The sequence below is a fragment of the Theobroma cacao genome, chromosome 5, assembly GCF_053813885.1.
Source record: "Theobroma cacao isolate CCN51 chromosome 5, ASM5381388v1, whole genome shotgun sequence".
In the NCBI taxonomy this organism is placed as follows: domain Eukaryota; kingdom Viridiplantae; phylum Streptophyta; class Magnoliopsida; order Malvales; family Malvaceae; genus Theobroma; species Theobroma cacao.
In genome coordinates this window covers 7054450-7068007 of record NC_142643.1, presented here as the reverse complement: position 1 = coordinate 7068007, position 13558 = coordinate 7054450, and the positions used below count along the sequence as shown (strand labels likewise).

Here is a 13558-nt window from a genome sequence, read left to right as displayed (position 1 = left end):
TAAAAATTAAAAAATGATAGAAAATTGAGATTTATTAAGTACATAATTAAAAAAATGAGAAAATAGGTAATTTTATTAATTATTTTTTATTTTTATTTTTTAATTTTTATATATTTTTAATATAATTAATTATATTATAAAATTATAGGACCTCCTCAAATTGGGGCCTAAAGCCCTACTTGGATCACTTCATCCAAGGGCCGGCCCTATATACGTGTGTGTTTATATTTAAAGTCTTTAAGTCCGAATTTGGTCTCCGCCCTTTTACTTTCTTCTTTGTAGCAAAAAAAATATATATTCTATTGCTAATTCAACAGCCAAGTTACATTGTAAGAAGGAACTTTGTAAATTAGTTTGTAAGCATTAAATAAATATATCCTTATCTTAAATAAGCTAGCTAGGTCCTCCAAAGTATGTGAAATATATAGGTAGACAATTATGAATTTGATAACATTGAAAGCCGAGTGTTGACTGACCAATAAATTTCGATAGATAAATTTTTATGTTACGAATTTTACATAAATAGAAGATAAGATGAGTGTTTTAACTTTTCAATAAACATGTTTTCTTAATTAAAAATATTTATCTGGGTGCTAAGATTGAATTGATTCTCTTGACAATAAAAACATAAACACGCAGCGCACAAGTAATGAGAAAAGTGGTGCGTTGTGCACGTTTTCTCGAAATCTCCTATAATTAGCAAAGCAAATTTACAACCCCAAAACTCTTATTATGCCTTTCTCTACAAAGACTCTTTCAAAGTAAAAACTCTTCTTCTTCTTCTTCTTCTTCTTCTTCTTCCTCTTGTTATGGATCAAGTGACGACTCCAACAAGGCACCAACTTCCCTCCACCCCTGTCATAATCAAGAGAGAACTTTGCTATACTCTGTTTTTTGTCTCCATCTTAATCTCTTCTATCATTCTTTTCAACCTCGGCGGCTCTTCAGAACAACTCGTTTTTTTCCGTTTTGGTTTCTTCTCTCAGAAACTCAAGCCAGACCAACAAAGACCATCCTTAGGAGCTTGTGACTATTCTTATGGCCGATGGGTTCGGGAGGAGAATTATCCAATTCAGTTGTACGATGAAAACTGCCCGTTTCTTGATCCTGGTTTTCGGTGTCGTCAGAATGGAAGAGCAGACGTTGAGTATCTGAAATGGAGATGGCAACCCGATGGCTGTGACCTTCCTAGGTATGAAGTTTATCGTCAACTTGTAAAGGATACTTGTTCATGCGTAATTCTGTCCTTTCTTTTCCTTGTCCTTACCCTTTCTTTCCTTTTCCCGCTTTCATTCTTTCGTGCGTTATGGTTTAGGAACATTCTCTCACGCGCTCATAAGACTGCCAGATTAATTGTAGTTAAGATTCTTTCTGCGTTTATGGATAATTTATTACAAATAATGTTGAACGAAAGTTTTATCTTTTCTGCAAAGTATTTTATGGACAGATACTGGCATGTGTTCTTCATTTTAATCCCTAACCATTCATATGAACATCTGATCCTGATGCCTCTGACCATACCACTTCTTGGCCTTCTGCATGCTTCCCTTTCCTGCACCCCTTGGATTGTTTTGCTTCTTCTCTTTCAATCTCAGATTCAATGCTAGCGAATTTTTGGAAAGGAGTCGAAATGGACGGGTGGTGTTCGCAGGTGATTCTATCGGAAGAAACCAGTGGGAGTCCCTCATATGCATGCTAGCTCAGGCAGTTACCAACCGGTCTACAATTTTCGAAGAAAATGGGAACCCCATAACAAAACACAAAGGTTATCTTTCCATCAAGTTCCAAGACTACAACCTTACGGTTGAATACTACAGAACACCTTTCCTAGTAATCATCAATCGCCCGCCTAAAGATTCACCAGCTCATGTCAGAGCAACCATTAGGGTAGACGAGTTGCACTGGTATTCCAGACGCTGGACAGGAGCAAATGTTCTAGTCCTCAATACAGGGCACTGGTGGAATAAGGAGAAAACTGTTAAGATGTATGGATTTCTTGCTCTCTCCATGGCCTCCATTTCTTGATAGCAATTGCTGCCTATATCTGCCACAAGAAAATTACAGACATCTTGCATTTTTCAGGGGCTGTTATTTTCAGCAAGGAGGGAAAGTGAACATGACAATGGATGTGATGGAAGGGCTTCGAAGGTCTCTCCAAACAATCAAGTCATGGGCGACCCAGAATTTAAACCCAGAAAGGAGCCACGTTTTTCTCCGCAGCTATTCACCAGTACATTACAGGTAAGTAAACTTTGGGTCCTGTTTTGTATTTATCTTTTTTACAAATATGGCAGTTAGGAACTCGAGTAACCTAACTACTAAAGTGCTAGCATTGGCTATATATGTATTGCATGCGCTAAATGACTGCATTTACAGGACAAATATAGGATCAATGTTTGAGAGTTTACTTTACCTAGAAATAATGAGTATATATTCAATCTATTTCTTGGAAAATATCAGCTTACACTGCAGCAATTTAACGAGTATTTTATGTGTGAAATGCAGGAATGGCTCATGGAATGAAGGGGGCCTGTGTGATGCAGAAATTGAACCAGAAAAAACCTACACAATGCTTAAGGCTGAGCCATGGAATAATAAATACATTTCTGATGTAATCAAACAAATGAAATATGGGAACTGGAAGGTCCAGTTGTTAAACATTACATATCTGACAGAGTTCAGGAAAGATGGTCACCCGTCAAGGCACCGTGAGCCAGGTACTCCTGCTAATGCTCCACAAGACTGCAGCCATTGGTGCCTACCTGGGATACCAGACACATGGAATGAACTTCTCTATGCTCACCTTGTGTCAATGGGATTTAGAACCAAGTGATGACCAAACTGAGAATTAGACCAAAAGAAGAAACAAAAATGGAAACCATCTGTTACCCTACATGAGGATAGTTTCGATTTTAAGGGCTGTACAAGATCTCAACTGCTATTCAGGCTACTTCCTCCAAATTTTCTTCAGAGTCCACTTCACTGGTTTCCATTTCCTTCACTTTCTCAAGCTGCCTCAAGAGATCTAACCTTTCAGATCCATATGTGGATGGTATCTGCCATAAAACAAATTGTTAGCGCTTGAGATAAAGAGGTTCAACACCTCAAGCAAGACATAAACAAGAAGGATGACACACCAGAGCTGGAACATATCTTTGAATGGCAGCCAAAATGGCTGCATGCCCAACAGCAGTAACCTGCAGGACATAATTCATCCGTCAGATTAAGGCACAATACATCAATGACAAATTAAAGTGTGAATAAAAGGAGACTGGAAATGTAGCAAAAAGCTGTTTTTTTCTCTGGTCGTGCACAGATGATTGAGGCTCTATCCCTTATCAATTCTCTTTTCATTTAAGGATCATCAAACCGTACTTACCTGATATACCATATTGCTAGATGTTTATGCTTCACTACTTTCGATAGTTAAAAAGTATAAAAAGAAACTTATGTTAGAGAAACTTGGAAGTGGTAAAAGAAAAGTTAATTTAACAAAGACTTCCAGATAAAATTGTAGGAAGAGTATTCTCTCTGACCTCAAATTTCAACCCCCAACTCATGTGGTCAAATTATTAGCAAAATTGTTGCTCTTTTATTGACCCAAGACAATGATTTAAGCTAAGGTTCGATTATGGACTTGTCATGTGGACTTAGAAAGACGAAAGTGATTGATCAACAATGCATTGGCAGACACGGTTTTGACAGAATGATGTACTAGAACTTACAGGAAGAAGCATTAGAACACCAATTGGAACAACTGATGCTAAGTCAGTTAGAGTTCTCTGTAGGGCTTTCTTTTCTTTCTCCGCTAATTCATCCCCTATCAAGACCCTTCTAAGCAACTCCATTGCAGCAGCAACATCAATGGCTAGAAGCTGAGTTCCTTGGAAGACATCCTGCTCATTGGTAAATGACTCAGATGACAGCATTCATGAGAAAATGGTCAATGAGTTCTCAACTTGAAACCGTGATTGTATACAGCACAAAGTATTCAATCATAAAATATTGATGAAGAATTTGAAACAATTAATACTAAACATTAAACAAAGTGACCTCATCAGGGGATCAGAAAAATTTAGGCTCATAAATCTTCAAAGCTTTAATCAAAAAAGAGGGAAAAAAATGCATTTGCTATCCACAAAGTTATTTTGAATATAGTTCCTGTAAGTGTATAACCTGCTTCAACATGTTTTCTATTCCCATATCAATGTGATATAGTACAGAGGAGATATGGAAAACAATTAAGTATCCTAACCATAAATAAGAGAAACAGTTTTAGCATACAGAATCAAAAACAGAAACCAGATTTAGAGCAGACAGTATCACCAATGTTTTCATAAAAAGCGCTTAAACATGTCTGATGCCAGTAGGAGACAACATAGGCGCTAAACAGATGTACAGTTTATGAGGTATCATTAGAGAAAAAAAATCATATGTTGAACTTTAAGATGCAGAAAGTTCCTCTGGCCTTAAACCAATCCAAATAAGCTCTATCATGGGTAATTTAGAAAAGTATTAAAAGAAAGAATAGTTTAATTTGTCAAACAAAATTCAGGCATGAGAAAATTGTAGTGATTGAAAATAAGCAGGAAAAAGTTTCACCAGAAAGTTGGAAGAATGCATATGAATTAAAGCTAGAGAGACCACAGAGTGCTAATTATACAAAAATAATAATTGATTTATGGAAATCCTGAAGATACTCATACCATGCTTGTTTCTTTTATCTTGTCCAATGATTTTTCAATGATTCTTTCTTTCTTCTGAACCTCAACCAATTGAGCACGCCCAGCATCATCAGTAGTGATATGATTATCATCTCTAACCTTAATACCCTGAATAAAGTTGAGAAAGGAAAAGCAAATTAGAAAGCATGAGTGAAGAATCAAGCCATTGTGAAGGTCCATAGCATATCATGTATCAACATGTTTCTTGTTCTTATAATGGTGGAATCTTTTATAGTGAAAATACAAAAGTATAACTGGTTTGCAGCTTGAGCCATATCACCTCATATGCTGACTGATCAGCACTTCTTTTAACACGTTTCTCAAGCTCGATTAGTTCATTCCTCAATTGCTCAAAACGACGGAGTTCATTTGGTTCTGAATCAGCAATGCCAATATTTGAAGTATTCTCCTCAATAAATTCATTCCCCTGCATGCAACAAAATTGCAAATAGCTTTATTAAATAATGCAAACAGATTCCAACAGCATAATAAAATGCAAGTCTGATACTAAAAAAGAACAAGATCATGACAAACAAATGTCAAATGCTACTTGCTAAGACAAGTTATACCAATTTCTCTGCAGCTGATGACTCAGTGTCAGGGTTCCTAATTGGAGGGCGTGTTAACAAGCTCCATAATCCACGAGAATTATTGACAACTCTAAGAGGAAAAAGATATAAATAAGATAAAGTAAAGAGGTATGAATAGCAGAACACTGAAATAATTGAATTAGGATTTAACATAAGTTCCAAGAATGTAGACAACAGCTATAGTCTACTGCAGAAGTTGCTACCTGTTACTTCTATCATTTGTTACAGTAGCACTCTTTCTGGTTTTTGTCTTTGGGTACTGTTGCTGCTCACTAACAGAGGACTGAGAACTACCATCACCATCATCCTGAATGAGAAAAATGATTCTTTACATGAACTAAGCTCTAAAATATGCTGTATAGGGTGTATATAAATACAAGATTAAGGCATGGAGCGCCATTTAAAAATCTAACACACATAACAGGAAAAATAAAATCCCATAATTTTCACCTTAATTTCAATTTGAACTCAACTATTTAAATTGTTGCAAAGCCAGCCCAATAATTTACCAAAAAGGAAAAGCCAGTCCTGTGGTCTACGGTAAATGTAGTGCTACCCTGCAAACTAAAGCCATGAAATAAATTATGCTAATTTGCAAACACACATAGCAATAAAATTGCTTTGATGTCAATATTCTTGGCCATGCCCCCAAGTGCACTTCTATTGATGCAAAAGGCAAGCGTTTTTCTTCTATTTGAGGCACTGAAAAGACATCTTGCCATCATGACATTAATTGATATTAATGGTAGGATTATATCACAAAAGCATAAGACTAGACAGCTGACACTGCAGATTTCGAACTGATGTCTTGCTATATAAATTTTGATTTTGTTTTCTTTTTTTTTTTTTTTTTGAACTCGGTGTAGCTTGGAGCAAAAATAATAAAAATAACAAATATTAAAGGAGGAAAAAAGAAGCAACAGCATGCCTTGCAGTAAACTATAACAAAATCCACATGAAGTTGAACTCACAAGAGAGTTTATACAAAGTAGACTAATGCATATTGAAGGCATACTAGAATACATGGTATTCAACAAAAACAAGAATAACTATAAGAGGAGGAATAACTATAAGAGGCGGGGAGTAGGAAGAAACCTGTCGAAAGAAAGCTTCTTTTGCTCTGAAAGATGCTTCCAAAAATTCAGCCTCTTTCTTTAGCTTCCTTATTTTCTCAAGGTCAGAACAAGCTGCTTTTAATTGCTCTTTCCCAGAGTAAGAACGTGAAACATGCAACTCTTGAAGCAAGTTTTCCAATCTTTTTAGAGCTTCTTCAACACTCTCTAATGCCTGAAACCAACATAATGTCACTGCATTATCAGAAGCATTTAACAAGTTTAAAATAAAGACTCATGTGTTGATTAAAATAAAGACACATATGGACTGGGGGTACCATGGGAGCAACAATCCCATTCAGACTAGTCATAACAGACAGCAAGATGAGAAAGAAGAAAGCAACTATGTCATTTACTTCGAACATAGGCTAAATTCCAGCAGCATGAATCTAGAAATAATTGAATTCAACACAAATGGTTACATAGTTCTGGGTTATCTAAAGATCAACCTTGGACATTATGCTCCAGTACAGTTGATTGATGGAATAGTGAAGACTTTGCAACAACTACTAGTCTATATTAGATAGCAATTTTCCCATGTTTATGCCCCTAGTTTGTATGTGTTTCTGATGGATTTTCTTTCATCATTTCTTCTCAGTGGTGCTCTGTTGTTCAAAGAAAAACCTACAATCAAAAATTTTCAGGGACTTCTATTTTCTTCTTGCTTTAATAAGACATTTTATCATCTGTTCACTCTCTTACTCATGTATATTAATGAAAAACAAACCAAATAATAAGCCTATCCACCAATGCAGTTGAACAACAGAAGATCTAGTGCACATAGAAGCCAAAACCAAGAAAAAGGATGGGATGTGGTAACATCATCCAAGTGTTTTGTGAGTATAAAAGCTTTGACATCCTAAGTTTCATAAGTAAAAGGAGGAAGCAGTAAGAACAGATCTAGCTAAAGCATATGCCCAATGTGACTCAAACGTTCACAATTAGCACCAGCATAGGCACGGTAGCAAGTTCCAAACTGCATATTATTTGCTTACAAATTTAGTTTCAAAAGGCCAAAGGGAGAACCTTGTCAAAGGAATCTGACTGTTCCTCAGTTGCTAATCCAGTCCTACCAACAGAACTTGTCTCCACCATTGCCCTTCTGCATCACATTTTTTCAGGAGGTACAATTAGCAATTAGCAATCATTAAAAACAAAGTACCAATGTCCAATGAACACTTGTTAACATGAGAATAAGATAAAAGGTAATAAACATGATATGCAGTGACTAAGCTCGTGCTAACCATATCCTTTTTGCACAACATAAAAATAAATAAAATAACTATAAAAAAATAATATGAAATGGATCCCTGTAAAAAAGTACAAACAAAATGCAAAGTACATGCTAGCAGTAATAAATCACATAAAATACAATTGGTGGTTGCCCTAGCATCAACAAGATCAGATGCTCTATAATGCAGAAAGAAAGGGAGAAAGAAGGAAAAAATATATACAAAGATCTTACAAATTTAAGGATACAGGAAAGATAAAGAAATATCACAGCTATTGACAATAGACAGTGGCAATGCATACCCATGATCAGTAATAGAGCAACAGGTTGCCCTATAGTTGAATCATACTAAGTCTGTGGGAATTTCTTTGTCTTGTTTTAGCATTAAGTATTGCATATGGAATGATTGAGCATCTTAATGAACTATCAGCAACATCAAACAAACATCTTATTGGATCAAGTCCATGTAAGATCATATCACACCACATCATAATGTACTTGGATGCCCCCAAAACTAGCACTGATTTATTGCTTCGGCAAATACAAAGAAAGGACCAAGAGAACACGAGGATGAGAATTGTCCCCTGTTGAAACCCAAAAAAGTCTTGGAAAAGGTTTTCCCTCTAAAATCCTTTGCAAACATTTTTGTAAACTCATTTGTATTTATCAGCAGATAGCTCGTTCTTGAGCTTTCTTGAATTTTTATTTCTGCAGTGTGCCTTAGAGGCCTTTCCTCCATCTCAAACACAGAAAGCTTGTACCTTCTGTCCTCTCAGTTGTTCCTAATTTCAGATATCTAATCATGTTTAATTGTATATTTACTCACTTCAGTTTTTGTTATAAGTTCATAAGCATACATGCATTTCTAAAGTTTTGCAGATAAATGAATGAATGAATATATATAGATATATATATATATATATATATATATATATAAAATGATAGAAATTTTCTAGCATGGATATCAAGATTTCAGATTTTTCATGTTCTTCTCAGAAGCTTATTTTCAGGAGCCCATAATTTATTTGATTGATATGTATCCTATTTTTCAATTGACTGATAGACATTTTTAAAATGGGATCTACATTATATGTATGAAAAATCATTGCAAGCATGCATGTGTTCTGAGCATGAGTTTGCATGCTCATGTGGGTGACTGGTTGGAACTCTGTGTGAGAGAGAGAAGGGAGGGGGCAGGGGAAGACTAAGTTAGGTTAAGCACCCATAACTTACTCTGGTATCCCGAGTTCTTCCATGCATTCCATCAACTTGTTGTGCCTAAACAATAAAGATAGCAATGCTTTCTTCAAATTACTTAACAGAGATCACCTATAAATTGGTTTTCAACTAATGAACCATAAACTCCTTTACCCTCTGGACAGGAACCTTGCAGCCTTAACATTAGAAGAAGGATTTTCCAGCCATCTACTGTATTTAATAAAGCTCTGCGTCCAATGAGAGCAAACATCCAATGCTTGGGAAGTAGCTGTAATATTAGGAGGACCTTCTCGTTTACTTTTATGACCATGAGACTGTTTTGCTGTGTCAACATTGCTAGGATAAAAAGGAAGCCAGTCTAGCTCTTCGCACACAACCTAATGGATTAAAATGTATGATGAGACATCGTATTCCATCATGAAACATATTTTTCAAAAGGTAATTACCATACAACCATGCATGCTGACCTCTACATACAGTTGATAAGAACTTATTGATGAAAGTTGAGGATAGTATAGTACACTGCCACCTATTAGGTACCTGCGACAAAATGGACATTAAATTAAATGTGCAACTTAACCATTGAAAACCAATCCAATCATGATAGGGGGAAAAAGTTGCTGCATTCGAAAATACCTAATGAAGCCTTCAACAGGATCATCTATAACATCAAATCCATTAGCAGATAAAAAAGCCTGTGTATTTCTGCCTAAGGCTATAAAGAACCCAAAAATGGTCAAATCCCTCTCCAAGACCTGCAGGAAATTCATTTAACTTTCAATGACAACCTCTACGTAAATAAAAAGAGATACATTACATATGTGATATTTAACAGTCCTCCAGCTTACTTTAAATTGTTTCACTTCCTCCTTGAATCATCATGTTTTCACATTTTATCCATCATTTTCTAAATAGATGTGGGGTTGAAAGCCTTATACATCTCATATTAACATGTTCAGCCTAGACAGATATAGACTACCTAGCTCAGTTTAGAACCTCTGTCCATGATGCCATTTTTAAAGGATGAAAAGACAACAGGATGTCTCAAAATCTAGACATAAACTTTCATTCCAAACCTCAATGCTTTCAGATGTTGTTAGCCTTGACCATATTTTCTCTCTATCTATAGCTTGCTGCAGCTGCTTCTGTACAAGATCGACCCAGAAAATAACCTCCTCTGAATCTTGATCATTTTCCACTCTGCATGCTGCAGCTCGTGGACCAAAATGGACAAGAAATTCTCTGCGTAGACCAATATCCCTTATAGAATGATAAGCTTGGTGTATGGGAATGAAGTCAACCAGCATGTCCATCAGTCTACCACTTAAGTCTGGAATCATGGAAAAGAAATGAGAACAGGAAATTTTAGCAGGACCAAGTTTTGTGGTCGCAGCAACACAAGTCAGCGCAAGCATGAGAAGAGCTTTGTCACTTGAACTTCCTGCACCCAAGGACTTGCCTTTCCCACACCTGGGAGCATATTAAAAGGTAGCATATCAATACAACCTTCACAAGTATCAAGAGCTTCATAGAGAGCCTCACATGAAGAAGCAAGGAGGTGATTACTTACACATCAGTGGCAGCAGTGTACCATAGGTCTCCTTCAAAATAATGTACAAAAGAGATAACCACAGCTGGAACTTGCTCAGTCCAAAACCAGTCATATGCTTCAGGTTGCTTAGCTGATAATTTCTCCCTGATTAAGCTCTCCAAGGGAGCAGATTGACGCAACAAACTGCACCAATGTGATTGTTAGAAGAAGCCGAAAATTCTATATGAAAAGGGAAGTAATATAAACAAGTTCGCAGAAAACTAAACGATTAGAGTTGATTAAAAATACAATAATGAGCATCATAAAAACAGAGATTTTTTTACAAAAGTAGAGAAAGGGCAGAGAAAGACTACAAGCCTCCTTCAGCAACACTTCATAGAATGAATTTCAAATGCCACCTATTACATAGTCTGCCTCCATGATTAAAGCAAAGTACAAAAGATTGCTCCTAAATTACCAAACATTATCCACTTCACATTTCACAACACAGCATAATTGCCTTTTGCCATTTTGTTCTACAGAAATAACCAATTACGTAACAACCAGAGGAGCCCAACTTAGATATTTAAATCATTAAGACCCCATTGTCAAATTTGTAATTTGTAATGCTGATTATAATACAAAGCATATCAAAGATGAAAAAACAATCAGTTTTTCTTATTGCATAATATGATGAAAAGTGTTTATATAAATTGATGATACTTGTGATAAATAGGTAAATACACGTGTCTGAGTGTTTATAAAGACTTGAACAGCAACAAAAAGGCCTATATTTGAACAAGATCTGGGACAAGTAAACATCAATAAGCTACATGAAATACAAAAGACATGCAATGCAGTACCTCCTTTGGACAAAAACATTTATATCCCTGTCTCTACTATCACCTCGGGATGAAATCTCACTCGCAGCTTGCAATAGGGAATACACAGCAGCCTGAGCAAAAAAAAAAAATGATTATTTAGGTAGCTTAAATGATACTTGAGATGGAAACATACATAATTTATCTGTGTATTAGCATAAGAGAATAAAATGCTTTAAAAACTGTGCTGATATATTTAAACAAGGTTAGATGTAAATAAATAAAGAAAATGAAAAATGCTCAAAATAATAAGTCAAACATCTAAGTCGGGTGAGGAGACAGTGTCTATTTAAAATAAATAAACAACATCATAAAAGAAAAAATGACAAATAATTCTTCTAAGAACTACACCATGGAGCTGGTAGAACAAAAGCAAGCATCAAATTAAACATATAAATAAAAGCTCAAAGAATGAACCACAACAAACCTGATAAGAGAGTGTTTTCACCCATGCGTTCCTATCTACACCAAGCCAGGCCGTTGAGAACCAAGACATTTTTGATAACGAGCCTTGTTCTTTGATTGCTAGCTCAAAAACCCTGGCAGCATCATGTAGAGATTGAACAAGCCCATTACTATAATCTTCACCCTGCAGTGACTGATTTAATTTGACCCTTATCTCATCTACATCAGTACTTGTACTTGTTTGTGGACTTCCATTGACAGTAACACCATCTTCAGCTGATGCAAGAGGAGAATGGAGTCCCTTCCTTCTTGATTTAGGAAGGGCTGAAAAAGTTTTCCTATAGGCCACCAGCCTGTGACTATCTGACAAAGTCTGCCTGATAAGACAGTTCTTCCTCAAATTACCCCAATTTGTCAACAGATAATCCAAGTTAGCAATTCTTTTGCAACAAACATGGGCTCCAAACGAATTCCATAAAATCCATGGATTTGAAGACCTGCTAGAACACCAGAACCAGGAAGAAGCAAGCGTTTTCACACAGCATTGACAAAAAAAAAATACTAAGTGCGGGCAGACAACTTATTTCTTAGGGATGTTAGGTCCCAGAATTGTGCATTTTCTTATTACTTTTCATCCTCCTTCTAGATGGTTTCTAGTTTAATCTACACAACACTAGGCAGCTCACAGTTCTTCCTTTTGTTCAATTGAATTAGCAACAATATGATCAATGGCAACTTATTTTTTTGAACTTCAACTTGGCAGCAACCCTTAATACCACATTGTCTATTTAAAAGGTTTAAACTTAAAATCTCAATAAAACAGCCTCTTATTTCTAAGTGAATCACTAAATTCAGAAAAAATTCACTTAATTTTTAAACTTAACCGTCAACAAGTACAATTAAATAACAAAAATTGCTTTCAACAAAAACTGCAACGAGCTTTGGCACTATTTTTTCTTTAAAAGAAAAGGGAAGAAATGAAAACAAAGAAAAAAACAAAGAAAAGCCATCGAGCTGTTTGGCTTGCAAAGAAAAGGGAACAATTCGACAGAAAGCTAACCTAAGAGAATCGATTAGTCAATTAAGTGACGAGAAATTGTCTAAAGTAGTTCGATTCTTCTTCGCCTTAATCAGCTTTTTTCAGCGCCAAATATTTCACGGGCAACTCTTTAAAAAGTTTCGATGGTTAATTTTATACGGATTTCTTATAAATAAAAATCTAAATTACTCAGCCAAAACCACAATTAAAAGATGGTTAAGTGAAAGCAGAAAATTAAGAAGAAGAACAAAAAAGGAAGAATTTCAAGTTACCTTGAAGATACGAAGCAGCGGTGGTGAAATTTAATCGACATGTACAAATTGCGAGGTAGTCAATGGGAAAACTTTTGGCGTTTGGATTGCGGGAAAAATTGCAGGGAAAATAGAGTGGGGGCAGAAATGAAAAAAAAGGACGGAAGTGATTCTTTGGGGTGAGAAGAGAGAGAGAGGCTGACGTGGCAGAGAGGGGAACCTGTTTCTATCCGTAGACGTGGAGAAATGAGTAGTCAGAAAACAGATGTGTTGTCTCCTTTGCTTTTGGAAAATTGAAAAAATCCACGTCGTGTGATTTGGGCGGGGTTTGGATCTTCTATACTTCTACCTACGTGTAATGATATCAAACCTTAGGCAAACTTCTGGCTCGTTTTTAAGCTTTTGTTTCGGCTTGGGCGCTCTTCCATTTTTCATGTCACGAGGTCCGTTATCCAATTTGGGCTTTTTCCGGGTAAAAGTTTTAGAAACAAATTCTCTCAGGGGTGCTTGATTTGGGAAAAGTAAAAGATATTTCTTGCAAATTAAATAGTTGTAATGACTTTGTAACGTTTGATT

At 35.9% G+C, this 13558-nt stretch overlaps 2 protein-coding genes across 5 annotated transcripts; one reads left to right on the top strand and one right to left on the bottom strand.

Moving 5' to 3' along the window:
- Positions 1–688: 688 nt before the first annotated feature.
- TBL8 (TRICHOME BIREFRINGENCE-LIKE 8) lies at positions 689–3342 on the top strand. The gene is made up of 4 exons (XM_018121630.2): positions 689–1192; positions 1596–1985; positions 2083–2241; positions 2506–3342. The coding sequence occupies exons 1-4, from the start codon at positions 810–812 to the stop codon at positions 2831–2833; spliced, it is 1260 nt and encodes a 419-aa protein (XP_017977119.2). The 5' UTR covers positions 689–809; the 3' UTR covers positions 2834–3342.
- On the bottom strand, positions 2547–13192 carry LOC18598312 (uncharacterized). 4 transcript variants are annotated; one of them, XM_018121628.2, is made up of 19 exons: positions 13004–13192; positions 11715–12192; positions 11270–11361; positions 10446–10610; positions 9952–10345; positions 9512–9630; positions 9343–9415; positions 9029–9252; positions 8891–8935; positions 7453–7528; positions 6410–6601; positions 5518–5621; positions 5294–5384; positions 5005–5151; positions 4707–4832; positions 3726–3896; positions 3138–3197; positions 2895–3056; positions 2547–2762 (listed from the first exon to the last, which is right to left on the bottom strand). In XM_018121628.2, the coding sequence occupies exons 1-18, from the start codon at positions 13042–13044 to the stop codon at positions 2943–2945; spliced, it is 2712 nt and encodes a 903-aa protein (XP_017977117.2). In that variant the 5' UTR covers positions 13045–13192; the 3' UTR covers positions 2547–2762; positions 2895–2942. The 4 variants fall into 4 exon arrangements, with proteins under 4 accessions (XP_017977117.2, XP_017977116.2, XP_017977118.2 ...); XM_018121627.2 differs by having other exon boundaries at positions 2547–3056; positions 13004–13191; XM_018121629.2 differs by having other exon boundaries at positions 2547–3056; positions 11715–12189; positions 13004–13190.
- Between the last annotated feature and the right edge of the window lie 366 nt (positions 13193–13558).

Bases quoted from the DNA above. Each gene is read 5' to 3' on its own strand.
- LOC18598312 (XM_018121628.2), bottom strand. From the start codon at position 13,044: ATGTCGATTAAATTTCACCACCGCTGCTTCGTATCTTCAAG. The intron at 9,253-9,342 runs GTCAGCATGCAT...TTAATCCATTAG, and splicing joins CTTATCAACTGTATGTAGAG to GTTGTGTGCGAAGAGCTAGA. The intron at 5,152-5,293 runs GTATAACTTGTC...TGTTGCATGCAG, and splicing joins CATCAGCTGCAGAGAAATTG to GGGAATGAATTTATTGAGGA.
- TBL8 (XM_018121630.2), top strand. From the start codon at position 810: ATGGATCAAGTGACGACTCCAACAAGGCACCAACTTCCCTCCACCCCT. The intron at 1,193-1,595 runs GTATGAAGTTTA...TTTCAATCTCAG, and splicing joins GATGGCTGTGACCTTCCTAG to ATTCAATGCTAGCGAATTTT. The intron at 2,242-2,505 runs GTAAGTAAACTT...TGTGAAATGCAG, and splicing joins TATTCACCAGTACATTACAG to GAATGGCTCATGGAATGAAG.